The sequence below is a fragment of the Aulonocara sp. 'chitande type north' Nkhata Bay genome, linkage group LG4, assembly GCF_057382095.1.
Source record: "Aulonocara sp. 'chitande type north' Nkhata Bay isolate Kocher_YH1m ecotype deep benthic linkage group LG4, A_spYH_male_GT1.1, whole genome shotgun sequence".
Lineage (NCBI taxonomy): Eukaryota > Metazoa > Chordata > Actinopteri > Cichliformes > Cichlidae > Aulonocara > Aulonocara sp. 'chitande type north' Nkhata Bay.
The window spans coordinates 22,739,895-22,767,284 of record NC_141347.1 but is presented as its reverse complement, the minus strand read 5'-3'; the positions used below and the strand labels follow the sequence as shown (position 1 = coordinate 22,767,284).

The 27,390-nt window shown below is 41.3% G+C and overlaps 1 protein-coding gene across 10 annotated transcripts in view; it reads left to right on the top strand.

Moving 5' to 3' along the window:
* The first annotated feature begins 770 nt into the window (after positions 1 to 770).
* sun1b (Sad1 and UNC84 domain containing 1b) overlaps positions 771 to 27,390 on the top strand; it is a 28,574-nt gene continuing 1,954 nt past the window's right edge. The window contains exons 1-21 of one of the 10 annotated variants that reach the window (XM_086289190.1): positions 3,978 to 4,297; positions 6,311 to 6,408; positions 17,013 to 17,219; positions 17,944 to 18,191; positions 19,350 to 19,622; positions 19,753 to 19,887; positions 20,323 to 20,451; positions 21,111 to 21,194; positions 21,875 to 21,985; positions 22,134 to 22,253; positions 22,356 to 22,449; positions 23,177 to 23,235; positions 23,749 to 23,939; positions 24,073 to 24,348; positions 24,445 to 24,537; positions 24,903 to 24,994; positions 25,098 to 25,242; positions 25,355 to 25,669; positions 25,817 to 25,901; positions 26,924 to 27,039; positions 27,145 to 27,312. In XM_086289190.1, coding sequence (XP_086145316.1) covers positions 6,332 to 6,408; positions 17,013 to 17,219; positions 17,944 to 18,191; positions 19,350 to 19,622; positions 19,753 to 19,887; positions 20,323 to 20,451; positions 21,111 to 21,194; positions 21,875 to 21,985; positions 22,134 to 22,253; positions 22,356 to 22,449; positions 23,177 to 23,235; positions 23,749 to 23,939; positions 24,073 to 24,348; positions 24,445 to 24,537; positions 24,903 to 24,994; positions 25,098 to 25,242; positions 25,355 to 25,669; positions 25,817 to 25,901; positions 26,924 to 27,039; positions 27,145 to 27,312 — 3,018 coding nt within the window. In that variant the 5' untranslated portion in view covers positions 3,978 to 4,297; positions 6,311 to 6,331. Of the gene's footprint in view, positions 914 to 3,977; positions 4,298 to 4,332; positions 5,908 to 6,310; positions 6,409 to 13,896; positions 14,514 to 17,012; positions 17,220 to 17,943; positions 18,192 to 19,349; positions 19,623 to 19,752; positions 19,888 to 20,322; positions 20,452 to 21,110; positions 21,195 to 21,874; positions 21,986 to 22,133; positions 22,254 to 22,355; positions 22,450 to 23,176; positions 23,236 to 23,748; positions 23,940 to 24,072; positions 24,349 to 24,444; positions 24,538 to 24,902; positions 24,995 to 25,097; positions 25,243 to 25,354; positions 25,670 to 25,816; positions 25,902 to 26,923; positions 27,040 to 27,144; positions 27,313 to 27,390 lie in introns of those variants that run through there. The other 9 variants (XM_086289189.1, XM_086289194.1, XM_086289191.1 and 6 more) reach the window with 9 other exon arrangements.

The following is a 27,390-nucleotide window of genomic DNA, read 5'->3' as shown; positions in this document are numbered from 1 at the left end:
CAAGAACTTCACAAAGGAAACTGAGGTGAAGCTGTATCATTGGGAAGTGATAAAAAGCCCACAATTGCCCACGGCTATAACCAAAACAAAGGAGGAGTGGACTTTTTCTTTTTTTCAGTTTATATTAAAGGTCTACTGCTAAAAAAAACAAACTTTTTTTGTCTTTTCTTGATGTAAATGTCTATGGGTCGGAATTGACCTGTAACACCATAGATGTCATTTTAGTTATTAATCTTAAAATGAAAAAAATCAATAAAACAGATTTATTTAAGAGATGTGTCCTATACCCCTCAGTAATACTCAGGTAACACAGAAAACTTTTATTTATTAATATGATTCTCTTGAGGTTAATTTTACAGTTTTTTTTAATTGAAATCGAGGGGTATAGTGACAAAAAAAGACCCAGAGGCCCACGCCAAAGGTATTAAAACCAACATTTTCATGGATAAGGAAGCCTAACAAGGTAACCAAGAGATGAGAAACAAATTGGATGATAACTTATTGTTTTTAGTATATTTTATAGCTGATTTAATTCACGGGTCAAAACCGACCCGCTAACATAAGAGATGATAACAGAAAGCTAACACGAGAGGAAGGTTAAACTAAACAGGGCAAATGTTACAGCTTTAACTTTCTTATCCACGCACGTGGCCACTAAGTGACGCTATTTTCAACCGCCCATTGAATGGGCGGTCGAGCTGGCTCCCGTATATGGTCATTTTTACCATATATGGAGTGACGGTGGTGACGCGCGTGCTGCAACGGAAAAAGTGACCGTGTGCGGGAAAGGCGAACGTTAGAGCTGAGTCCTCTTTTCGGGAATGTGAAGGTACAACTGTGAAAGCTGTAAGCCGGCTGCATGAATAGACCATCCACGAGTTTACCGTCAGTAACCCGCAGTCACTCTCAGCATGTGAGTACACTCTGCCCTGCGAATGATGTGTGCTGCTTTTAGGCGTGCTGTTCTCAGCTCTCATGGGAAGCTACACAGATGATCTCTAGTATTAAACTTGCTTCCGTGTTGCATCCATCTGGTGTTTTGCGTTGTGGAGAATTTTACTGGTGGGAAATATTTAGTCGTAAAAGAAAAATAATAATACAAATAATGTATGCACTGTAAATGACGCCTGTGGGCACGACTGACTATTATAGAGGCTCACATCAGGACAAGCGAGGCTAACTTCTTCTTTTCTTTCCACAATGGTGATTGTGGGCAGTTGGTCCGTGAACTGAACACAGACCAACTGCATATTATCAGGAGCTTTCCACGCAGGCGTAGTTAAACCAACACTTCCACAAACCTTTAGCAGAGCAAAAAGGATCCACGTGAAGAAGCGAGAGACTTGACAAGTGTACACTTCCGTTTTCGTAGGAAGTGGCCAGACACTCGGACTTTGTTTTCTTTTTTTTTTTCTTTTTTTTTTGTCGAACCCCTTTTATTTTACGACAACCACTTCTGACTTTCTCATGGGTCCTCCACACTCACATTTTCTACAAGTTTTGTTTTCTATTTCCTGATCTCAAACGCACTTGCACGAGACATAGTAACTAATCATTAATATTTAATGATGAAACCGGAAGTGAGTGGGCTTGCTCCTTAGTTCTTGAGCCCACCTTTTGTCGCCCTTGACGCTAAAACTTACAATTAGATCGTATCGAAAGCTCCCATAAGGTGAATACACTGTTGCTGTGCAGCAGACTGTCCAGCAGATGGTGCCTCTCTAAAGCACGCCTGTTCAGAATGGGATAGAGATTTTAGGTGTCTGATATGCCTCTGTGGGAGCTTTCTCTTTCAGCTTATCGTCTGCAGAGATAAGACTATGATGTTGAATGATAAGTGCCACTAGCTTCCAAAACATGCATTATACAGGTAGGTTTTAGTTTTAAAAAATCAAAGGTAAAAGTGATTATGGTGCAAAATCCCCTCTTTTTGCACAGTATATTATTTAGCTTTATGTCTACTGTTTCTCTTATCTAACCCAGACTCCTGTTGGACATGATTGGAAACTTCGGTGGCTTCATACAGGAACATAATAATTCTAGGGCATGTTGAAACACAAAATCCTCAGTATGGCTCTGAACAACTCTGAGAAGAGTAAAACTTATTTAACAAACATTATGAATGAATGAATGAATGCTTTATTGGCCATATGCAGGTTGCCCCACAGAGGAATAGGGTTATATATTATATATATAGGGTTATATAATAATTATAATGGTTGGTGTGTGTGTGTGTGTGTGTGTGTGTGTGTGTGTGTGTGTGTGTGTATATATATATATATATATATATGCACCTGTTCATTTTTTTTGAAGGGGGGTTGGGTTGGGGATATTTGTCTTATACAAATTGAGAACCTACAGTATATATCGTGCAAACCTGACTCTTTGTAGGAATCCCCCTTACAGTAACCTTTCCATTTTGCTGTGAATTGGGCTGTGTTTTATTTCCTCTCTTTGCCGCATGCTGCATTAAACGGTAACAAGGTTCTTAGCAGTGTAATTACTCATGATCCGGATTTGATTGTAAAGTGGATTGTTTGATTTGGCAGTGTGAGTGACTGTATTGGTAGTGATGAAGCTTATGTCTCTGAAAACCTACAACTTGTTTGTAGGTTTTCTTGCCATATTCTCACTTCTCTTATTCTTGTGCCTAAAATGAGCCACACCCTTTCACTTTAACTCTTTACTGCATGAGCCTCGTGAAGCACTGAGCTTCACGAGGCTCAATAAAGTAATAAAAATGGCTGATCTTTGATTTTTGCATGTAGAAAGTGTGGGATTTGCTTTACAAGCTGGTGGTTGGGTTATTTTGTTTAGTTATGAGTATTTTAACGAGTTTATTTTCTTCCATACATCTACAAGTGTCATGCATTTCCACACTGTCTTTATTACGCCTATGGGCAGGGATAGCTCAGTAGGTAAAGTGGTCGCCCCATGATCGGAAGGTCGGCGGTTCGAATCCACTTAACGGCTACCCTGAGGTACCCCTGAGCAAGGTACCGTCCCTACACACTGCTCCCCGGGCGCCTGCTTAGTGGGCTGCCCACTGCTTCACTGAGTGAATGGGTCAAATGCAGAGAAAAACAAGTAATTTCCCCATGGGGATCAATAAAGTATCTATTATTATTATTATTATTATTATTATTATTATTATGAGGCAAGCTACCAGTGGACCTTCACTTGATAGTATTGGTTTGTGTAAATGATAGATAGATTAGATAAATTCAGCTCCAGATATGCAACCATACCGACTCTTTCTTTTAGTCAGGGTGAAATATCCTGAATAGAAAACCCGTGCAGACATGCAGGCTGTTATAAGCAGTGACTTTATGCACTTAATCATTTCCAGACTAACACTTTTTTGTGTTGGCATTAGTCATTGTGCTGTTTCAACATGACTGAATGCACAAAAACACCTTAATAACTTTGGTGTAATCCTGCTTTAGAGGGTTTGTAGTAACAGCACAGCAGCAAGTGCCAGCGTTTCCCTTTCCCTTCACAAGTTTGTTAATGGTGCATAAAAAAAGACGGGGCTTCTCAAAAGTCTGGTGCTTTTAAATATAATCGTTAAGATCCGCATTTTCTCACTTCCTTCACCAGCCTCGTCAGGATTGGCTATTCCCCCCCCCCCCCCTTGTCACCTGCTCATCTCCACTCTTTCACCTTTCACATGGAGCAAAAAATACAAGTGGTGGAATAAAATGTTAAACAATAACTTATATGGAGGTCAGTGAAAATGAGCGAGTCTTATTTTTCTTATTTAATATTTCATATTACTAAATTATTATAAAGAGAGCCTCAGCAGCGCTGTCATGAATGGATCGAGCTTCCTTTAAGCGGCAGGTGTCATGCAGGGATTTCTAGTTGAAACAAAAGCGTGATCTCCGTCAGTGCACGGAACACCGAGCAGTGGCTCAGCAGATGCCGTTGCAACGCCGCTTTTCCTCCAATAGATTTAAAGTGTGCGCTCTGGCCGACAATGGATGGTCTGGGAGTGGGAGGATCAGCTCAGCAGCGATCCTTCTGGCTTTGTTACGCCCGGGAAGCCATTTTGGAAATCTGCTTGTTGTGCACTAGCACAGCAGTCTCTCGCCACTTGTAAACTTTGGCGTATTTCTGTGAGAAAATAGCGTTGAAGGATTTGTGGATCCGCAGTCATAAATAAGCCTTTTGGGGGTTCCGCGCGTCGGGATGCTGGCAGAAGTTTGCGCATGTTCCCTGATAGTACTGTGTGGATCTTACTCATTTGGATTACGCTCTTAAAGAATAACAGCATAAATGGAGCCTAACAACGCGGGCAAGTTGACCAGCTGCTTTGAAAATCATATTAATGTAGAAACTGTTTTTAGTGACAGTGTGTTTGCATTTTTTTTTTTTTAAATTCGGATCTTCGCTGCGCTCCTTTGCCAACAGTTTTGACAGTGTGCGCAATTTTAGGCCTGATTTTCTACGGTCGTTTTATTACATCTGCGACAGTATCAAACGTTAGACGCGTTCTCAGTGGTTAGTAGTGATCAGTAAATGCGTGTTGTTTTTACAGATAAATCTCAAGTTGACCTGCACGATGAGCAGTGTGATTAGCGCGTCGTTGCACAAGCCTGTAAGTCAGTGACGGCGCTGTCTAAATACATCCAGCTTCTAAATTTAGCACGAATGTAAGGGGGCTGATATGTCATCGGGCCTGAGCGCAATACAGTTAGAACAGGAGTACACATGTGCTGTAAACAGTGTTAGTGTATTACTGTGTTTTGACAGTAGCTGGAGCAGTCACAGGACTCAGCTGTTTGCGCTGTTCGTCGCACACAGTTTGCGTAAAGGAGGCAGCAAAAAAATAAAAAGGGAGATGTGCGATAGTACTGTGGGAAAGGTGTAAAGGTGTCACTGTGTTGCATGTGTTTGTTTCTCTTGTTACTGTTCAGCTTGTCTCTTGGTGGATTAATGCACCGTAGGGGAGATTATTATTTAATTTCGGAGTGTCCACATTCAGCGCCTGCGTCATGATTCAGCGCAGTGCTGACATGTTGCAAAAAAGGAAAGAAAGAAAAAAAACAACAACCCAAAACTAATCCTGGCTGAATTTAAGTAGTCCCCTTGGCTTTTGGGAATTTGTTTCCTTTTATCCCGCTTTTCGGCTTGGAGACTTGGATGTGGATTTGAAATCATGATTAAGATTATGGTGTTGAGAGTTTGGTGCTGGGTTTTCAGTAATGGCCATCTGTTTTATTCTGCTGCTCTGTCTTTGAGTTGTTGAACAGAAGTTTGAGTCAGACTGCCACATGCACAGAATGCCATCTAGAATAGTTGCTCTGTTGTGGCCAGAAACCTCCAATCGGACACTGTTATTGCATCAGTTATCTCATTTAAAGCTGTCTGAGGCACCTTATACTCTGCATGTAGCTTTGTGTGGTGAGGTCGTGGAAGTGATCCATTTGAGCCAAAATCTCACTCTTCAAACTGTTCACCAAAGTAGGAATATTTGCAGAACTGCTGTGTTGGAATGCATTAATCTTACCTTGGTTAACCTGAGAAACTTTCAACTGTGAGCATGTGGAACGAAGTATTTGTTCAGCAGTTCACACAATGCAGGTTTCACTAAGAAGACCAGCTGTTTGGCTTTAGACTTCCCGCCCATTGCCTTATAAATCAGCCCCACCCCTTTGTGTTTTACTGGGTTTCATAATACTCAGCTTACTCAAGTGCTCACTGTAGCTGTAGCTGTGCTGGTGAGGAGTCCTCCTATTACAAAGGGGAAGAGGATCGTCATTCTTTGGCCTGTCTCTACCAGCCTTTTCGATCAGCTGCTTGTTTTCTTTGTGTCCGGAGGAGAAGAGACGAGTCATTCGCTACAGCTTCACTGGTGTCCGTAGCTTCTGTCATCTACCAGCGTGAGCCAGCATGGAGGAAGAGGTTGGCCAACTCTCAACCACAGGCAGAAACACAGTAGTATTGTTTTTCAGAGGAAAAGGAATGTCCAGCAGCTCTCATTAGGGTCTTGCCCGCACATGGCTGTGCAGCACAGCACTTACTGGCGGTTGTGTTTTCTTGGAGAACAGCCCAGTGAATGGAGCTTGAATTGATTTGGGAAGAGGCAGGAAATTTGCTAGTGCTGTGTTATTTTATAAAATGTAGATGCAGTTCTGAATCTGTACTCGAAATGCAGTTAAGCTGTGGCGCAACTCGAGCTCATCATTTCTGCCAGAGACAAACTGAACAAAGCGTTTTGCATTTTGTTTTGTGTGTCTGTGAAGTTGGTCTGTTCTTGTTGTCCTTGGCTAAAATAGTCCTTTGCCTTGAATCCTAACTCTTGCAGTCTAAACAAAGAAGTCTGAACATGGATTTTTCCCAGCTGCACACATACACGCCACCACAGTGTGCTCCAGAGAACACCGGCTATACTTACTCTCTCAGGTGAGACTTCAGCGCTGCGCTGCCGTAGACTCGCTGCGGTACTCTTGCTGCAGCATCAAACATTCAGGCCCACAGCATTTCATTCACACCTTGCATGTCATTTGTGGCTGCTGAGATCCTACTGGTGCATTTTAATCAGAGTTGTCCAAATACTCTCTCTTCTGTTTGCTCTAGTCCATGAACAGAATATGCTTGAAGTCAAACTCTAATTCTCATGTAATAATTTTTCTGTCTACTTGGTTATGACTTGCATTTTATCCGATTTTATTTCCTTACTGAAAATATCCATCTGTCCCTCAGCTGTTTGAAAGTTGAGAATATGCACATGATTTGCTTTTCATTTAAAATAGAAATGCCTTCATTTATAAGAACAGCATGAGATTGTTAAGTGTATTTGCTCCTCAGTACATTTCTGTGCTTGAACTTGAGGTTTTAGTAAATCTGTGGCTGTAAAAATATCATCTGGTTGTGGTTTTGATGAGTCAGCCTCACAGTTCAGTTGTGCATTTCGTGCTTGGTGAGCAGTTGAGAAGCCTTGCGCAGAAATATATTGTCTTGTCTGTACGCACTTTTCGCTATATTGCAAAATCAGCGTGGCAGTTTAAAACTTTTCAATGATTTTTAGAAGAACAGAGAAGAAGTCGTGGTGTTTTGAATTTATTGTCGGAGAGGATGCTGTCCATACGTGTGCATGCATGTAACACCAGCCTCTCCCATCATGGTCCTCTTCCACACCTTGTTTCTTGTCAGTCATCCTGGCTTGGGCGTGGTTGACATTACATCAGTAAGGTATGTGGAGGAATCTACGACTCATTGCTTTCAGAACAGAGGAGCATTTGCAGAGCAAGAAATTGTAACTTCATTGTGCCTTTCCTCGCTTTAGGCAATGGGAGAGTGATTGCATGACTTTTAGGAGCTTCTCAATTGAATATGAGAGTATGAGAGAGTCTTGTAAAAAGTCAAGTTCGAACAAAGACCCCTCATTTGGTTTACAGCTTCTCTTGCAGAAATGCAAATCACATGGTGAGAAGTGCACTAAGCAGATCCATGTGCTCTTTCCCAGCCAGCAAGACAAAGTCAACAGCAGCTTCAGTAAATGTGTGTCACACTAAGTTGTGTTGTTTTCATTATGTATTTGATGTGTCAGCAGGTGGGATTGGTATTTATGGACAGCGGTAGTTGGCTGACTAGATGTTTTTTACGTTAAGCTTTTAGAGTAGCAAGTAATCTCTGATGCTGTATTATAATGAAAATGACAAAATATTAACATTCTTCAGATTTCAGGTCAGGATTGTGGCACACAGGGTGTGTTTTCAAGTTGTGTGAAATCCTTTCCTAGTAATAAGTCTCATGAGTCACAGTCTCTAGACTGAGGCCAAATAAGAAGAATGTACAAAAGCTTGTTTGACTCCTCACCCAAGTCTGCAAGGTAGACTTGAAGGGCTCAAACACGCTAATCATGTTCCTTTGAATGCAGTCAGCTGGGGAGCTATTAATGAACCTCCCAGTCAAAGCCGTGCCCGTGATCTCAGGATTAGGCTAACAGTTTATGCTGCTTGACTAGCTAGTTGACTGAACTGTTGTTTTTATTAGCCTGTGTCTACTGCAGCTCAGAGGCACTAAATGTTGGCGCTTGCAAATAGCCCCTCATGTGTTCAATGTGTGTGTGTGTGTGTGTGTTTGAGTGTGCATGGTCTACAGTGAATGCAAGAGAATAGCACAGAGAGGGACAGGGTCAGGTGACAGAAACCGTTGGCCCATCTGTTGTCAAAACTCAAAAGAGCAGAGACAAGTTTTGTAGCAGTTGATAGTGCTAGAGACCAGGAAGAGACTGTTACAACATGGACCCAGCAGTCTGAGTAATACTGTATGTGCTCCCAATGAGAGAAATGCTCGTGCAAATCTAATTTATCACCAGACAAGGTTTAAGTTGGGGAATTCCCCAGTGCCTACACAGCTGCTACAATGTAGAGTGAGCCTCAGTCCAGTAAAAAGAGACTTCTCAATAGTCTTTTCTTTTATGTTCTAAATCAGGATACTTTGATTCATGCTCCGTAATCCTGATTATGATACCTCAGAAAATTGGTTCCATTCTTTTTGACACTGTTTTAGATGATCAGAATCAACTTCCTGGAGAGTTTAACCAGGGTTTTCCTGCTGTCATCAATATTAAAAAATGTAAACAAACATTTGTTCAAAAAACAAACAGAAAAACCCTCCATCCATATAAAAAGGCAAAAATACAATTGAAGCTTAGAGCATGCTGTTAGGAGTGACACAGCAAACCAAAACCACAGCTGAAGGACTTTTTAAAAGGTCCATATTCAGTGTCCTAAAACTGTTGAGAAGAGGGAAAAAGGTAAAGGTAAGCTTAAAAAAAACAGCTTTTGCATGTGTGAACAAGGCTGAAGTACAAAACACCACAGACTTTGTGTTATGTCTTCTCTTGAAATATTGTTTAGAGTTGGGTGATATTTATGTGACTAGCCCAGGAATAGTGATGTAGACTCAGTCCTCTTTGTTATTTCTGAAGCCTTTTCAGATAACTGCATATTCTAAGCTTGAAGGTTTAACATCATAGATTTTTTTTGCACATTTTTCAGCCTTTTGACTTGATAAATGGCAAACAAGAACAATAGCACTTTACAGGCTGTGACTGAGAATTTAGTTGCACCACCTCCAGAAAAATGCACTGAAAGCAGGTGTGTTTGTAAGTGTTGACTCTTAGAGACCCTCCATATTTTATAGAAGTGGAAGTAGGTCAGTAGGGCTGGGGCTTCTGTTTGGGGGCTTTTTCTCCATCAAGTGATGGTTGAAGTGTGTAAACCGTAAGCAGCAGGCTTGATTGAGTACTCTGATACTATATAGTGCTATCTGCAAACATTAGCTACACATAAGCGATGAAAAATAAATAAATAAATGTGACAATAACAGATAGAAACTCAGCCTTCTAGCCATGGAAACATTTTTTTAAATACAGATTTAAACAGATTTTTTTTATTATTATTAATTTGGTTAAGCAAATTGATGCAAACATAAATCTGCAAGAACATACAAAGCACATTTTCTCATCAGATTTGTGCCTGCTAGTCATGCTCTGCAAGACCAGGTTCAGGAATACAACATGAATAGGGTGGGGCTGAGTGCACTGAGAGTAAGCTGGACAGTTGTTGCTCACCGTGCTGCTGCAGTTGTTTTGACATGTGGTCTGTTTTTTTTTGTTTTTTTTTTAACTACATGCACTGCTGCACAAGTGCCAAGTAAATGACAGCAGCTGGATTTTTAAGAGTTTAAGAGTTAGCTTTCCTCTTTTCTTGTGAGTGTTATCCAAACATTTCTGTTTCTTTAAACGAATAAAAGTAGAAATTTGAACCTTAAATCTTAAGTGCGTGATGAATTTGATTCTGCATAAAAGAAGCACTTCTGTTTCTGGCCTGTATTGTGTTTTTGCATCACAGCATCTGTCTGTGGACGTGGTAAATATCTAGCTTCTGCTTCTGATGAGTCTCTCTCCAGCCAGAGATTTGTTTAGGACGGTCTCTGTGGCAGCAACAGCAACATAAATTGGCACACTGTGGTGTTATAGCACGGATAGGAAAAGGACACCACACAGCAGGGCAGAGGGAGGTACTGTCTGTGGGTGGGCTCAAATGATCCTAATCTCAGTGCCAAATCCAACCCACCCAAACATATTTGGATGGAAATTTGAAGACTCTCAGATCCTGGATTCTGGTAACTATAGGCCTTGGCACTTAAAGGGCTCAGTTGAACAAAACAGGAAGACAGAGGGGGCTACAATTGTGCTCTGATTTCATATTCTCCCCACAGACTTTCGAAGGCTCGCACAACTGAATTTCCAACTGAAAAAACTGAGAGGAATACAATTTAAACACAATCAACACAATCCTGTAATATCACAGGGAGGAGATTTGAATAATGGAAACGAAATAGAAACGAGCGTCAGCCAAATAACTGCATCCCAAGTCTCTAAAATAGTTTGCTGTTGGCACCAATCTAATAACCCATGAACATTCAGTAGTAGAACTTGCAGTAGGTTCAATTTTCTTGGGCTTGCAGCATTCCCATATAACACATTTTGTGTTGTTTACAAGAGATGTAATGTTTAGCTGTGATTAGATTAAAGTGCCAGCCAAAGAAATTTTGATTTATGAGATTGCGGATGGAAATTGGACAAATTCAATTAGAAAATCTGATGTCTGAATCCACCTTTTTCCTTTCGAAAGTGATGTTCTATGTAAATGGTTCTTTTACGTGGTAGGACAGTACTTAAGACATTCAGGTGTGCACTGGGCAACTAACAAAATATTTGTTTGGACGACTTTAACTAGGACTTTTCATTTTTCTGAAAGTTTAAATCAGGTCAGCATGCCCCTCTTATTATTGTGCGTGTGTGTTGGTGTATAAACCTCCTGGCAAGCTTTTGACAAAGCATTGCAGCCACAACTGTGGTTTCCACACTGAGATTTACAACCCAAATGGTTTTTATAACCTCTGTTGAAGATTTGTGTGTGTGTGTGTGTGTGTGTGTGTGTGTGTGTGTGTGTGTGTGTGTGTGTGTGTGTGTGTGTGTTAGTGTTAGACAGAGGGTGCAAATGGTAGCCATCATGGGGCAGGGTTCTTACTAACTGGACATATTGCAGCAGACTTCAGCTGACTTCCTGCTGTGTTTAACTGTTTTTTTTTTTTCTGCACTTATCACAATTGCTTTGATCTCTTTTATGCTGTGTTCACATTTTCTCCTGCAGATGAAACTGAGATATCTTTGAGGTCTGAATGCCATTGGTAAAAATGACATTTTTCTTTTACTTTTAAAAAACTACAACTGTTACATTTTTATAGTTTTAATTAGAGCAGGGCGATATGGCCAAAAATATTTATCACGATATATATTTGAAAATTTGCGGTAACGATATGACCGACGATATAATTGATGCGAGACAAAATACAACTCCACAACATTACTAGCGCAAAAAGACAACCTTCCATTTATTTTCACTTAAACAAGAAGCTGGTTTTTATGTACATTAAAGCTTTATAAAAATGTAACAGTGCAAATGCAAATTCCTTGCTGAAAGTTTAACCAAAAGGCATTTCCAGTAGAAATGGGCTGACATATCCTGAGCATAACCATATATAATATCCACTGAAGTTAAAAATAGGTGCTTTGCAACATTAAACTGCAGTGTGCAGTACGCATTTTTCGGACCATAAGGTGCACGGGATTATAAGGCACATTAAGCGAAACAAAGCAGTCAGATAAATCAAACTTTATTAAACTCATTCTTCTTGCTTCCTCCACTTCTGTACCATTGATTCATTAATGTTGAATTCTCTGGCAGCTGTTCTATTCCCATGTTGTTGCAGTATATTAATGACTAACCTCGTATTGTGGATGGATTATCTCAGTTGTTCTCCTGACTGAAGTTTGGTCCGTTTACAGCATCCTGCCATGCGATTGCATTTGTCTCTAACCATGAAGAACCTTCACGTTAACTTTTATAAGTGGAAAAGTGTTAGTGTTCGTCCTCCAGCTTCACTGTTTATGTTATGCTAACATAGCTGTATCGCTAGCGATCACGTAGCACATCATTATATACCAGCTAGCCCAACTTCAGTAACCCTACAAACGTCACTGCTGTTTAGTTTCCTGTCTTCATTTATGTTGGAAGTGATAGCAGAGCTGTACGTTTGATTTTTTTCAGAAATCTCTCAGTCAGAACGTGCAATATCATGCTTAGGTAACTAGCGAAACTAGCGAGCTAACTTCCGCTAGCTTCCTGCTAACTTCTAACTCCGTTAAATGTAATAACTTTTGTTTTCATGGATGCCTGGAAGTTAAACTTTATAGTTACACCTGGTAAAGCAGCAATGCTGATCGTTTTATTAAAGATGAAAGAATTTAGACAGTTTTTAACTCTAAGTGATGCTGCAGTGTTGTTTGACCTGAAGGATACGGAGTTTAGGACCCAGATTACTCCCAGATTTAAGAGCATCTTAGTACGACAAATATGACAATGACAACGGCCGCTTGCATGTTCTGCAAAAAAATGTGCTTTGTTGTGTATCTGACGGACAAACACCAAACCAGTTCCACATCACGGAAGTTGCACCATTTTTACAAACCAATTCTGGTTCATCTGTTTCACTCAACAATCGGCCATGTGCGTATGAAAACAAAGGCACTGCGCATGCGCGTTTTACTCCCATTCTATCGCGATATTTCATTTTCCTATCGTTGCCTAACATTATACCGGTATTACCGTGAACGGTATAATATGGCCCAGCCCTAGTTTTAATGTCTTACAAGCTAACCGTTCCTATAAAGGCTCAAAAAAACTATAAAGAAGTTAAAAAGTGATAAAGGAACTAGACAAACGTTACAGTATAATACAACTTTTAGCCCTTAGCTTACATCTGTTCACATATGTCCCTTAAACAAGGTGGGCTAAATCATTCATTGCTGGACTTTAAACAAGGTTAATGAAAAACGAAGGGAAAAAACTAATTAGTGCCTCCCAGCTGATCTTTTTTTTTTTTTTCTTTTTTGTGCAATAAGTTTTTAGTGTTTTTAATGAAACCATGCAAAATTTGACTTTGATGGTATCAATATTTTCCAGATTAAAGGCCCTTGGAGAACATCAATCAATCTTTATTTATAAAGCACTTTTCATACAAAAAATGTAGCACAAAGTGCCTTACATAGTTAAAAGCAGCCCACCCCACCCTCCAACTCACTCCCCACACTCTCATTAACATAAATGATGTGAATGCACATATCTCTCCCCCCCCCCCCCCCCCCCCCCCCCCCCACACACACACACACACACACACACACACACACACGCACACTTAAAGAGTAAAAATTGGGCTGGGTTCACATGAGCCAAGTGACATGGGGCTTTTAATGGGTTTATACGTTTTGGGGTTTTATTTATGTCATTTTTTATTTGCTGCCAGCATTTCTGAGCCCTCATAACTTCTTTAGTAGTGAAGATGGCCACATTTACTTACAGACATTTACTTGCTGTATGTGAATGCATGATGCTTGATCACAAAAATGACTTTATGTATTCATTCCAGTATTCGGAATTATTATTTTTATAATAACTGAATGGATATGCTCATTTTATTTGCTTGGTGTCAACAAAGTGTCTCCTTTTGTATTTTGTATGATGAGATTTCATACTTTTGCATACACTACGCAAAGCAGGCTTCATGTGGGAGGCTATTTAGAGATGGGAAACAAATTCTAGCACTGGGGGGTGTAGACTCACCTGTGGTGATGTCACAGGAGTAACTTTTTTTCTGTTGGTGTGGCGGGATCATATATCACTGGATAGATGAAGATGAAACCAGAAGTGACAATTTCCTGAGTTATTTTGGCAGCTTCTGCGATTTCTGCACTGTCATAAAAGAAAACAAAAACCCTAAAAAAACAATTGGTTTTCTGTTTCAGTTGATTATTTTATTAAGTGGGATCAGTGGAGACCTGTCTTTCGTCCCATGGACGAATGCTTCCTGTATGAGCTGTAAGTTCCTTGCACTGATCATGCATAGTAAACAGACTCACCCAGCTACATTTACACCCGGATGAATGAATGTCATGACATAAAATATATATTTTGTGATTTTTACTTGATTGAAGGCTGAGCTTTAGTAATCTATAACAAATATAAACGGCTCGACTGCATAACAAATGTCCAAAGTAACAACAAGGCAAACTTAAGCTGGTTAAATGTAGATTCCAGTCTGATCAGATTGGATGTGCAGTTGTGCGCTGTAAGAAAGTTTGGCTGCGCCCACTGAGTGTGGGAAGATAAAGCTTTAGTCTTATGTAAGGAGAGATTCCAGGAAGCTGAATGTCAGGATGGAAGTGTCTTCTCTCTGTAATGTACTGCATGGCTCTTCATCTTTGTCTTCTTTGCTGTGTCCATCTCTATTTTTGTCACGGATGTGGGCCGTGGAAGCCGCCTGGGAGAGAGCGGCACATTAATGAATTTGGATACCCGATGAAACGAATCGCTTGTTTTTAAACTTTTTTTAAATTTGCTAAAGGAGGGGGTGGTAACCAGCTCTGTTTGGAGGTAAAAGCTTTGTTTTTATAAAAACCCAAATGGTGTTTGTTCTGTTAAAATATGCCCACATGGGGTTTCCAGGTAGAACAGAAGGTTATTAGGAAGCTTCTACCTGGCTGTAGTCTATGCAGACAGTTTCCTCGTGCACACACCCTGATCTGCCCTGTAACACTTGCTTCCACACCCCACAGAAACGTTACTAATCAAACCTGAATCATTATGCTTTGGTATGAAAAACACACTTCTGTGTGTGCGTGAGTTCTTGTATAAATAGGAATGAAGTTGTGTTTTGATAAGAATGTAACCTGGAAGCAACAGTTATTACATTTTATCCACTCCATGTTGCAGCTGTTGAAGTGTGGCATTCAGACATTCTCGCTGTGGACCGGAATCACTGGATTAACTCCTTTCGGTCATTTTTGGATCACTTTAAAAAAAGAGAATTGTCAGAGTTTGGGACTCGCAGTTGATTTGGAAAGGCAAATGCTCGACTGCCACGCAGCTGTTTCCCAATATTTAAATTTAAAATTTGAATAAGATAAAAAGAGGTGCAGGTGTGATGGAAAACTGATTGTTATTTTGATATTTAGCCTGCCTGTGTTACGGTACGCACTATTTTCTCAGGCCTTTGTTTAGACAGTGTCCAGCAGAGTCCTTATAGTCTCTACTGAAGCTCTGTTGGGTCTGTTGTTTGGTCATTTTCACAGCACAGATGCTTATTCAGGGATATCAGTGCTGTAGGCATAAGTGGACAATGATTCGAGACAAAAATGTTTCCAACTTTTGATTCTAGTTTGGATTTTACTCAAATTTTACTCTTGCCTCCTACTAATTAGTGCACTAATGACAGTGCTCATTATAGCATTTTAAAATCTATTTTGCTTTGAAAGATTTGTAACATTTTTTTTACTTTTTGGTGTTTTACAGAAACCTCTCCTTGCTACCAATCCTGGGTATATGCTTTGCATTAGAAGATAGGTTAATTTCAGATCAGCAGGATACTGCCCCGGTGGTCATGTGTTCAAAGAAGGGCCAGTTGGATCAGCAGGCGAGAGGCAGAGTGAGGACAAAAGCACTTAATTGGCTCTCAGTGGGAGTGTGTAATCCTCTGGGTTTTAGAGACTGAGGGAGGGACACAGAGCAACCTGCATAAGATATAAACGTGCACAAATGCATGCACATACTGCTGGCTTGGTCAGTCTCCTCTGAAATCATATGCCGCGTGTGCTCTGCAAGAGATATGGACAGGCCATAAAACTCGTGTTTACACATTTACAGAGTTTCCTTGTTGAAGTGTAACAGGAAGTTTATTCCCCGTCCTCCATTGAGAGGCTCAGTCCAGAGCTCCACCCTCCCCACTTGTGGACAGACTTTACAGATCGTGCTGTAATCAAATATTTAATTGATTATTTCATAAATTAAAGGAGAAATAAAATGCTTTTGTCTCATTAATCAGCAATAATAAATATTTAAAAGAGACAACTTTTGAATACTGTACATTCTGTCAAAAAAAAAACTTTCATTTCATTTGTGTGTCATATTAAAATTAGATTTTTTTAGAAGGAAACATTTTCTTAAATGCCTAAACAAATAATCACAAGTATAATATTTTATGTTAATGCAAATTTTAAAAATATTGTTATTAAAGCCTTGAAATGAGTCCAGTCCAGTACACCAGCGCTTCTTTAGATGTAGCAAAAACTTTGCACTGAGGGTTTTGTTATAATCGAGTTCCTTGATGAGTCATTCAGACCCTACAGTCATGTTTGTGGTGCTTGTAAAGCATTAGTGCCTCTACTATTACAGAGAAAGATGGAACAGTTGTACTTTAAGGCATTTTCTTTTCGCACCAGCCCAGAGGCATTAGCAAGTTCCATAGTGTTCCAGTGTAGTCTGCAGCTGTTTGAATGTTGTCCTGGCTTAGTGCCTACTCTTCCAGGTGGGTGTGGCCCCGTGAGTCACAGCGAAGCACGGCAAACAACATTCATAGTGTGTTCTGACTTTCAGTTGGTTTTACAGGGAGGGGAGTAAGAGTCTCGTGTTTAGCCTTCTCGCATACTTTGGATGTTTACTGGGTTTGTTTGTCTAATTTTACTTTCAGAGACACTCTGTGCCTGTTCTTATATTTCTTTCTCCGTGGTGAGTGAGTCACTTCCTGTCAGGAGCTCTGCCAGTTGCAGGGAACAAAAGCATCACAGCTCTGTAAAAAGGACTGGGTTTGTTTTTTCTTTTTTAAAAAAAGTGTCTCTAAGTTGACTAACTGAGGGACAGACATGAGTAAAAAGGCAGGATATCCCCATTCAGTATTGATTTGAAGCATAAAGGCACTCTCGAGGCTTGTTTGTCTCCAAAAGGATTCCCATGCAGTGGATAAAAGAAATGCCCTCTTTGTAATTAACTGTCATGCAGTGCCTTCTTTCACAGAGCAGTTTTGTTTTCCTTCCCAATTTTCTAACATTCCCGCTCTTTCTGTTCTTCCTGCTTTTCTCTGTCCGCTCTCACTCTCAGCTCCAGCTATTCAACAGCAGCGTTAGAGTTTGAGAAAGAGCACCAGATAGCTCCTGTGTACGAGTCGCCCAGGATGTCACGACGGAGCCTGCGTCTCCAGACCAGTGCCAGTCACTATGGAAACGAGAACCTGGCTGATTACTCCCAGAACCACCACAGCAGCAGCAGCAGCAGCAGCAGCTACACCAGCACCAGGAGAGAGACACGGTGAGACCAGCAATGGGCACTTTTCCTCTTTGACTCTAACATTTAACTTACCAAAGAGTAAAAGAAGAATTTTAATAATAATAATGGATTGCATTTATATAGCGCTTTTCGGGACCCCTCAAAGCACTTTACAATACCACTATTCATTCACTCTCACATTCACACACTGGTGAAGGCAGCTACAGTTGTAGCCACAGCTGCCCTGGGGCAGACTGACAGAGGCGAGGCTGCCATATCGCGCCATCGGCCCCTCTGGCCAACACCAGTAGGCGGTAGGTGAAGTGTCTTGTCCAAGGACACAACGACCGAGACTGTCCGAGCTGGGGCTCGAACCGGCAACCTTCCGATTACAAGACGAACACACAACTCTTGAGCGTGGCGATCGTGGCTTTATTTATGTTGTTTATTTACGTTTGGTCATTCTGAATACCAACACAGACTGATTTGTGTCTCATGGCTTAGCTTCAGAATAGTCTGCCACTCCATCTACATTAAGCTGATTCTGTGGACTTTTCTTATCACGTAATTTTTATTATCTGTATTTAATTTGTTTTCTAATGCAGTTTTGTATTGCTGTTAGCTGTGTTTTAATTTTCTATTGTATGTCTCTTGTGATTATTGCTGGGTATTTATAGTTTTATTTTGTTCTGCAGCACTTTTTGACTTCTTTATTCCCACGCAATTACCAAACTCACAGCTCTGTTTCCCCTCTCTGCTAACACAGGACGCTGCGGAGCAGAAAGCAACAGTCCAGTTCCAACTCCCTGTCTTTATCCCTGAGCCAGGCCGCCACACCAAGGAAAACCCTCGCCTTCTCAGCTGCTAGTACCCCCATTAACAGCAGCAGCAGCTTGCAGCAAAGCAGCACAGCGTCTGATGCTGCTCAGATCACAGCCATCGTGGAGCAGCCCCATCTGAGGCAACGCACTGTCACTACCACCACAACAACAACTTGTGTGGATGGACACTGGGGTAAGTTGGAATAAATAGCTACATAACAATAAAGACTCAATCGTGAAAGAGAATACTTCTGAAAAATCTCCTTTAATTAAGCATTTTATTTGATTCCACAGGGCAGAATATACAACTGAACTTCCTCTCTGAAAAAATAAAATGACAGATGTTTTTTTTTTTTTTTTAGTTCCTAAAGACTCTATCAAAAAGAATTTGAGGCTTATCTTGGGTAACTGCTCTTTGTTGACCCTATATTAGATAATCTTGCATACCCAGAATAATTGCTCAGGAGTGGAGATATGACAGGATGAAGTGAAACTGCTGAGTTGGTTGAGAAAATGAGGCAGAGTAATGGTAAAGCAAAATGTTCAGTCAAGTAAAAGATATGTTATTACAACACAAATGAGAATATATAAAACAAATATTTATGTTTGGGTAATTGCAGGGTTTTTTGTTTGTTTGTTTTATTAAATTTTTTACTTAATTCAGACATTTGAGTATCAGTTTTATTTTTGAATGTGAACATGTTTACCTGCTCCACGTGGGCACCTGAGATCCCCTGAAACTCCCTCAAAAGCAGCTGCACACAGATCTGTGGATGGTATCGTTTCAAATTTCATTTTTCTACAAAAACGTCTCTCACAGAGTGAGGCACATTTCTAACTTCCTTTCTATCGTTCAGCGAGCTAAAGCAGCCAGATGGAGGCCGCTTACTGTGCGAGAGAATAACAGGAGACATTCTGTTGCTTCTAACTTTCTCTCTGACTGATCATTTCCACTCAGACATCTGACGTAAAATCACTTTCAGACATTATCATTAATGCTCGCGGAAGCTTCAGATATTCACTGTTGACTATCACTGAGTCTGAGGGGCGCAAAAGCCTGTAATCTGGAGAGACCTGTTTTTTGTTTTAAGAGGACTTTTCCAGAACTCCATACCAAAAAATGTATCTTAACAGCAGTGTACTCCAGCACACTTACTGCAGATTTATGCAATCTTGCAAGAGAGAGTAAAAGATCTTAATCCTTATTCTGCTACAGTAGGTTTTTAATGTTGCTGTGTGCAGTCAACTACTTTAACACCAGGAAAAGAATATGTAGCTAGTAGTTTAATGGTTTCCTTTGTGTTTGTTAATGAATGATTCATAAACATGTGAACACGCTCTCCTCCTGCAGGGCAGACTCCCAGCCACAGTTTATCAAGTGTCAACGGCGATGCCAGTACGTCAAAGTCCCACGCCGCGCTCTCCAATGGCTACATTTGCAGAGACTGCTCTGTACACTCTCAGAAGACGGACTCCTTTGTCACACAGTCCGCATCGTCATTATTATCGTCATCATCGTCGTCAACATTTCAAGCTGCCGAACCTTCCACCGATGCCCTCTCGTCAACATCATCACCTTTCACCAGTATTTACAGCAGAGACAGGAGTCGAAGGAACAAGACGGGTGAGAAATGTCATACTTAAATGCAGCCATTGTTTTTATTGCTTGGATAACTGAGCTGGGAGGTTAAATGCATGTTTTCACTAAGTTGTGAAATGATGAGAATGTAATCAGTAGTGGTGTTTCTCTACAGGTGTCCTGGCTTCCATGTCTAACACGTGTATACGCTACAGCAAACAAGCCTTGGCCCCCATAGTGTCCTTAGTCACTGTGCTCTTCAACAGTGTGGTCTGGCTGGGTTCAAGGGCCAAGAGCCAAACAGGAAAAGGTACACAAAAAGAGACATTCTTTTGTTCTTCATTCTTTTCCCGTCATTTCCACATTTTCCTCTCTCATCGTTTGTCCCAACTTCCTGAGCCGCTTAGAGTGAGACTCTTGGTGATCTTGAGAGAGAACTGACTCCAGGAGCTTTTAGAGATGTGTGCAGCTAATTTGAAACCTCGTGATTTCTACCTCACCAGCCCTGTCACCATCACTCTGTCTCACTCTCTTTGTGTTTCATGTGTAACCTTATTACCTTTTCCTCTTGCTGGACTCTTTCCATAGCTTCCTGTTTTGTTTTTATCCAAGTGCATCTTTGGGGAAACTCCTCTATCATTAATGTCACTTCTTCCTCGTCTTATCACCAATATTTATCTGTAGCTTTTTGTTGAGTGTGTGCATTTTTGACTAACACTAAGAATGCGGACCGGTGTGTCACCAGGTGCCTTGACATCGTTTTCGGACTCGGTGAGACAAGCGACGTCCTCAAGTTTATCCCAACTGTGGCTATTAAAGCAGACCACTCTCCACAGGATGATGGGCCATGGGGCTAATGGATATGAAGGACAAGGTACCCACTGTTACTACTAAGGGCAAAGGTTAAAGGTCGCAGCTCCTGACATCTTCACCTGCTCTTGTGTTAATAAACTTTCCTGTTATAATTTCTTTTTTATCACTTCCTTCCTTCTTCAGCTCTTACTGTTTTGTTTGTTTAAGGAGAAAGGCGCCTCAAATGGAGATTTTTTTTGACGTTCAAGAATCTCTTCCTCATGTGTTTATGTCTCAACCTTCACTTTCACACTTTTGGCTTCTGTTTCTGAAGGAGGAAGTAAACTAAACACAAAATTAAAATCAAAACAACCATCGCCTGATTGTCAAGTGTCGAGTATGTGGCTGGTCAAGCAGAACTAACAAGGCTCTTTGACTCCAGCCACTTTATCAATGTGCAATCAAAAGTTTTAATTAGCAAAAAAAATTTATTTCCAACTCTGCTGCTGATCTAAGCTGTTTTTTTTCACAGCTGCAGAACTTTATCAACTGTGACCTTTTCACTACATGTGTTTTCTCCTCACTCTTCTATCTACTGCTCTTCATTTCCTTCACGAGGACTCCTCATCGTCACATTAGTGGCGTGCATTTTGCCATCCTCACACTCCGCCTTCCTTTTCATCATAACTTTCTCACACAACTGATAATATTGCTAATACATGCCCTGTGTGTATATTGCAGCTCACTCGAGCTACTGTGGAAGCATGAATGTGAAGGATCTGGTTACTGAAGATGCGTCACATCTTAATCTCAATGGCTCCCTGTGTAAGCAGGCACTCACACACACTCACACACATGCATGTGCTCATTTTCTCACACGTAGCATGATTGACAGAGTTAATGATATGCGTGACCTGTGTCTAGATCAGCGAGCAAAGGTTGTGTGAACTGATTTAGCTGGTCTGAAGCCCGTTGACCGACGTGACCTGCAGATGTTTCTTTGTCTTAAATGTGTGCCTCAGACTAATGTCGAGCCATCAGTTTACACAAAAACGTCACACGACTGACCATGGTCCAAGAAATAAAGCAAATTACTGGTTGAAAAGCATCTTGTTTTAGACTAGTAATAGGTGAAGTAGCTGCTGGATTTCACAATGGTCTTTAAAATTAAGAATAAAAGAAACAAATATGACAAATACCATTTTCAGTTGTTCTTCTGAGTCTGAATAAATTCTTAAATAATTAGAGACGACCTTTAAGTCAGGAAACGCAGCTTTGCATGGTGCAGCATCTCATGCATTGCAGAGTTATATAGAATATGCATGCTCATGGCTTTTTAAAAAATTATAATATAATTTGTTTTTCATTTTCTTTATTTTAATTTGCTTTGCTTTGATAATTTGCCCGACTGCGTTTCTTTTTTTTTTTTTTGTATGATTTCATTCACACATGCTTTTTTTCTGTTCATTCTGCGTGCCTGCTGTCCATCATTTGGGCTTACACAGGTGATGACTGTAAAGGGAAGCAGGTCTCTGAGACACACACCGTCCTCCTCAAACAGTCGTCTAGGTCCCGCCGACTGGCGGGGGCACTGTGGAGCGTCCTAGTTTATGCAGGTTAACCAGCACTTCTCTTATTGTTGATCACACCGTATACATTTACAGGAACATGTATGTTTTGATCATTCAGTTGCAGCTCGATCAGTTTATTGCTTTAGCTGAGTTTAGTGAATTAAACATTTCCCTCTTTTACCCTGTTTTGCAGGTCACTGCCTCCTCCAGCCAGGTTACTGTGTGATGAGAGCAGGCAAAGCTTTAGGTTCAGGTGTAGGGACGGCAGCACAAAGGGTGCTCTCACTGTTCTGGATGCTCCTGGCGGCTCCAGGTCAGTAGCTCTTGTTTTTATTTCATCTTTTTAGAAATGTTCATTCTCTACTTCTTTCTTGCCCTCTCATTCTGTGTGTTTTGTATTTTTCTTTCTCAACAGTGAAGGCAGGCAAAGGACTTCTGTGGTTTCTTGCAACAGGATGGTACCAGCTGGTGTCTCTCATGTCTCTGCTCAACGTCTTCTTTCTAACCCGGTAAGAGTTGTCCTTCCTCAGCTGTCTTTCAGAATCTCGCAAGGAATAGAACAGAGTTTAACATTTAATCTGTTGAACAGCTTTCAAAATACTAAAATATCTACATTTGATTTTTCTAAGATAAAACTGTGCAATAATATAATGGGATGGATTTCTGCATTTTAGCTGCTAAAGGTGAACTTATTTTCATCAGGAGGTAGTAGAGGCCAAACACGGTGTTAAAAGAGAGTGAACACTGGACTTTCATCATGCAGCCAGAAACAAGACACCAGATAAATGCTAATGATGCCCTGTAACTGCTGTGTACACAGTTTGGTCAAACAAAGAGCTGTCAGGCTCAACTGAGAATCATTATAGTGAGTACGATCAGGTCTGACCTCCACTAGCAATTAAGTATGTGACAGCTTTATCCTAGGCTTTCCTCAGCAGTGCAGATACACGTTGCATATCTAATTGAAAGTGCTGGAAGTTCTGTTAACAAACTCTATGAACTCTCTAAAGCCAAGTTAGGTTATTATGTTGTTATTTTCACTCCCATCGAGTGACCACAGCTCATAATCTTCAAGCAGTAGTGACTGCACTGAGTAAGACATTTGCAGTTCTCATAAAGCCACATTTCCTGAGCTGTGAGAACATATTGAGTTATTACCTGGGGATTTTGCATTCATGCCACATGTCCTCCTGTCAGTTGTGCGTTGCTCTGATGTATGTATGTTCTGTGTTTCAGATGCCTTCCCAAACTCTGGAAGCTCCTGTTGTTACTTTTGCCCCTTTTGCTTCTCCTTGGTGAGTGCCTTATCAAATATCTAACCTATTTAGCGAGCACATATAGAATAAGTGATCGTGTGGCAGTAGATGTTATAACCAGCACGCATCCCCAGAGTGTGGGACAAATCAAGTAGCAGATTCAGGTCAGTCTTTTCAGGGCTGTGCTGTGGTTGAGCTCTGCTCACACAAGCTCTACTCACATAACGGTAAATCACAAGCACATTTTATTAATCCTTTGTTTACTTGCTGAAATACTCCTTAGTGTACATGGCTTAGCCCTTACATTGTCATCACGATGGGCTTGCTTACTGCTGCTTCTGTAAATGAGGGAAGGAAATATTTAGCCACTGTAGTCTTGCAGCTTCACTTATAAATGTGAATATTCAAATATCTCATGCCTTGTATTATACACATGACCCACAATTTAGACTGTTTTGTATCCACAATGTTGATATGTTGACTCTGTAGGGTTTAGGCTCATATCAGTGTGTTGAATAAGATTTAACAGTGTTATCTGTGATTTGTGTGCAGCTTTGTGGTTGTGGGGTCCGTCCACTGCTGCCCTGTTTGCCTACCTGCCAGCCATAAACCTAACAGAGTGGCGTCCTGCGTCACCCTTCACCTTCTTGTCAAACTTGGTACCAGTTCCTGCCTCTGTACCTGGCCCTGCACCAGAGGCTCCCATGGAGCAGACCCCAGCCACCCCAGTCTCACAAGTATCGGTAAGGGAGAATGAATAAATATATATATATATATATATATATATATATATATATATATATATACATACACACATGTCACTACAACATGATTATAATCACTGATTGATGTTCATTGATTTATTTCCCTCCTCAGCCAGTCCTTCCCCCTGTGGCAGTCTCCAGTGTGGACATGGAGCGTCTTGAACGCGTCGAGCGTCAGCTAGCCCTGCTTTGGGAGCGAGTCCAGCAGGGTAACCAGAAGCAGGAGCAGCGCCATGATAACATTTTGGGTCTCTACAGCACCCTGAGGGAGCAGCTCCATACGCAGACTGACAGGGACAGCCTAGGACTGTGGGTGGCCTCCTTGCTGGACCAGAGAATCGGTGTGCTGCGAGGAGAGCTGGAGCAGGAGAACACACAGAGAGCGCAGGTAGGTGGATGACACAGTGCCAAAAACGCAAGTTAGTGCTGAAAGCTCAAGAACAGAGTTACAAGAGTTACATTTTTTCATTTTATTTTTTTGCAGGGTGCAGAGCTGCAAAAACAACAGCAAGAGAGTCAGGCAGCACGACTGGCTGATTTAGAGTTACTGCTCAAAGCTCTGTCTGCCAAGACTGAGGTATGTACTGCAGGTTTGCTGCTTTGCCACTGAGAACTTATAAAAGAGCATTAAACACTAAGTGCCAAACAGTTAAAATACTATAATATTTGTATAGTGTTGGAAAAATGGGTTAGACAGCCAAGCTGGTAAGAATGCAGCCCTGGTGTTAAGTCTGTATAAAGGGAACAGTGGTGCAACGTGAAATATTTAAACTTGCACTTTCTCACTGTGAAAGCCAACAGGACAAAATCACATGTCCTCCTTGAAAAAATAGTATCCAGTATGTATCTTGTCACTTGCAGTTTTTTAAATATGCTAACCGAATCCTCCTGTTTTTATATTTTCTTCACTGCTTCCATAACTGTTTTATATGTGTGCGGCAGGAGGTGCAGCAGAAGCAGCAGCAGTATGAACATGAGAAGAAGAAAAGAGAGAAAGAAGCTGTCACTTCAGCTGCAGACACGGCTCCTGTGAGGTACAAGAAAAAAAAGGAGAATAAATAAACCTTACAGTCCACTTTTTTCCCTTTATTTTGTTGTTTGTGCTGTTTACATTTTGAGTTTCTGTCTCCCGATCAGTGTGGGCGTGAAGCAGGAGGACCATGACGCTCTGCTAACAGAAGTACAGAGACTTGAGGTAGAGCTGAGTAAAATCAGACAGGACCTGCAGGGCGTTGCAGGATGCAAGGGCAGGTGTGAGCAGCTGGACACGCTGCAAGACACTGTAAGTCAAATATTGACTTTTGTTTGGCTTTGTAAGACAATAAAAGCTTAGCCTGCTTGTTCTGTGAATCCTCTTGTATGAGTTTTTAAAATTGTCCCTGTCCCGCTCCCAGATATCAGCCCAGGTGTCCTCTCAGCTGCGTAAGGAGTTGCAGGCTCTGTTCTTTGGTGTTGGTGCTTCCGGAGAGGAGCAGGGCAAGGTGCCCGAGTCTCTGATCCACTGGCTGTCCCAGCGCTACGTGAGCACGCCTGACCTGCAGGCTTCTCTGGCCTCACTGGAGCTTAGCATCCTGAGAAACATATCCCAGCAGCTGGAGGTCAGCAGGACCCAGACGGTGGTTGAGGCTGAGTCCAAAGCCAAGAGCATTGTTCAGACAGTAACCGGAACTGTCCGGCACGCTTCTGCTGCCGAGGGACTGACAGAAGAGGTAATGTGTGCACACTTACCATCAGCATCATCAGTTTCATTTACATAATCCTAGTTGAGCTCAGTCTTGAAGACTGTTACTTTGCAATGGTTTTTTTGTTTTGTTTTTTTAGGCTCACATGTCATTTTTATCTCTGCTTCTTATTAGCAAGTGAAGCTGATTGTGCAGAATGCTCTGAAGCTCTACTCCCAGGATCGGACAGGCCAGGTGGACTATGCCCTGGAGTCTGGAGGTAAGAAGGAGGAAATCTTTCCATTCTTTACACAAGTCAGTAGCTAAGCCAGTGCGGCTCATCAGGCTGGTTATTACATAACTCACGTCTGTGCAGTAATGTATCAACAAACTGATGTTTGGTACATGACTACTCTTATAAAAACTTTAGGTTGCAAGGTAAAGTACACTGTAAAATCTGAATGCTGCATAAATCACATTATATTTAATTGCAACACGTCTCTTATGCAATACGAGTGCAGGCATTAGCAAGCTCAAGGACACCAGGGTATTAATGCCAAAATCTCCATTGTGAAATGTGCCACTAAGCAGAGTGTTGACCTATATGGGCCGGTGACTTCAGCGTGTGTGTGCACTGAAACATTGTAACACTTTCATAGAAGAAAAATGCACATTATTTAATTGTAATGCTCTAGTTGCATAGAAGTAATGGCGATCAGTAAAAGCAGTCCTGGTGTTGTGTTGATGTTCTAACTGTTAAAAGCGGTATCGCCATGACTGAGTCGCTCACACACTGTGCAAAGATTTAAAGTTCACGTAACATCAGTGGTTGGAGAGTTCCCCCGGGCAACTAGTTTGCAGAGAGCATCACAGTTTGCTGGTGATTGCTGCAATAAATTCATCCTGTTGTCTCGCCACACATTGCCTCCTTAATGTGCATGACTGGCATCTCCTTTTTTTTTTTTTAACCCAGGATTGCAACATGCCAGTATATTAAGTTGTGATCAGTTCCATAAATGAGCTCAGACATGTCTGAAATAATTGTTACCGCCACCACTAGTTTGCCTTAAAGCAAAGTAGCAAGACATTTTTTTAAAAGTACAATTTTTATTGCAATAAGCTCCACGCTGTCTGAAAAACTGTTAGGAACTGACAGCAAGGTTTGGAAAGGTTTAGGTTTTTCACAGCACTGTGTATGGTGTATTTTAATATTAATGATTTTTTTTTGTGGACTTGAGAACGAAAACTTCCGGTTTAGTATAATTTCTGATTGTGTGTGTGTGTGTGTGTGTGTGTGTTAAGGTGGCAGCATCCTCAGTACCCGCTGCTCTGAGACCTATGAAACCAAGACGGCCCTCATGAGTCTGTTTGGCCTGCCACTCTGGTACTTCTCCCAGTCTCCACGTGTTGTCATTCAGGTGAGCCTCGCCATGAGCTGAATAAAGTTGCGTTGCACCAAATATAACCAGTAAATAGATAGAATCTGCTGATCTAAAAGCCAGTCTCTCTCACTCCTCCACTAGCCTGATGTGTATCCTGGAAACTGCTGGGCGTTTAAAGGCTCTCAGGGCTATCTGGTGATCCGGCTGTCCCTGAGGATCCTGCCCACATCCTTTGCTGTGGAGCACATCCCCAAGACCCTCTCCCCAACTGGAAACATCACCAGCGCCCCACGCAACTTCACCGTCTTTGTAAGAAACACACCAACGAAAACCATGTAATGAGACACCTTCTACTCTAAAGCAAACATCCCAGGTGATCACAGGCTG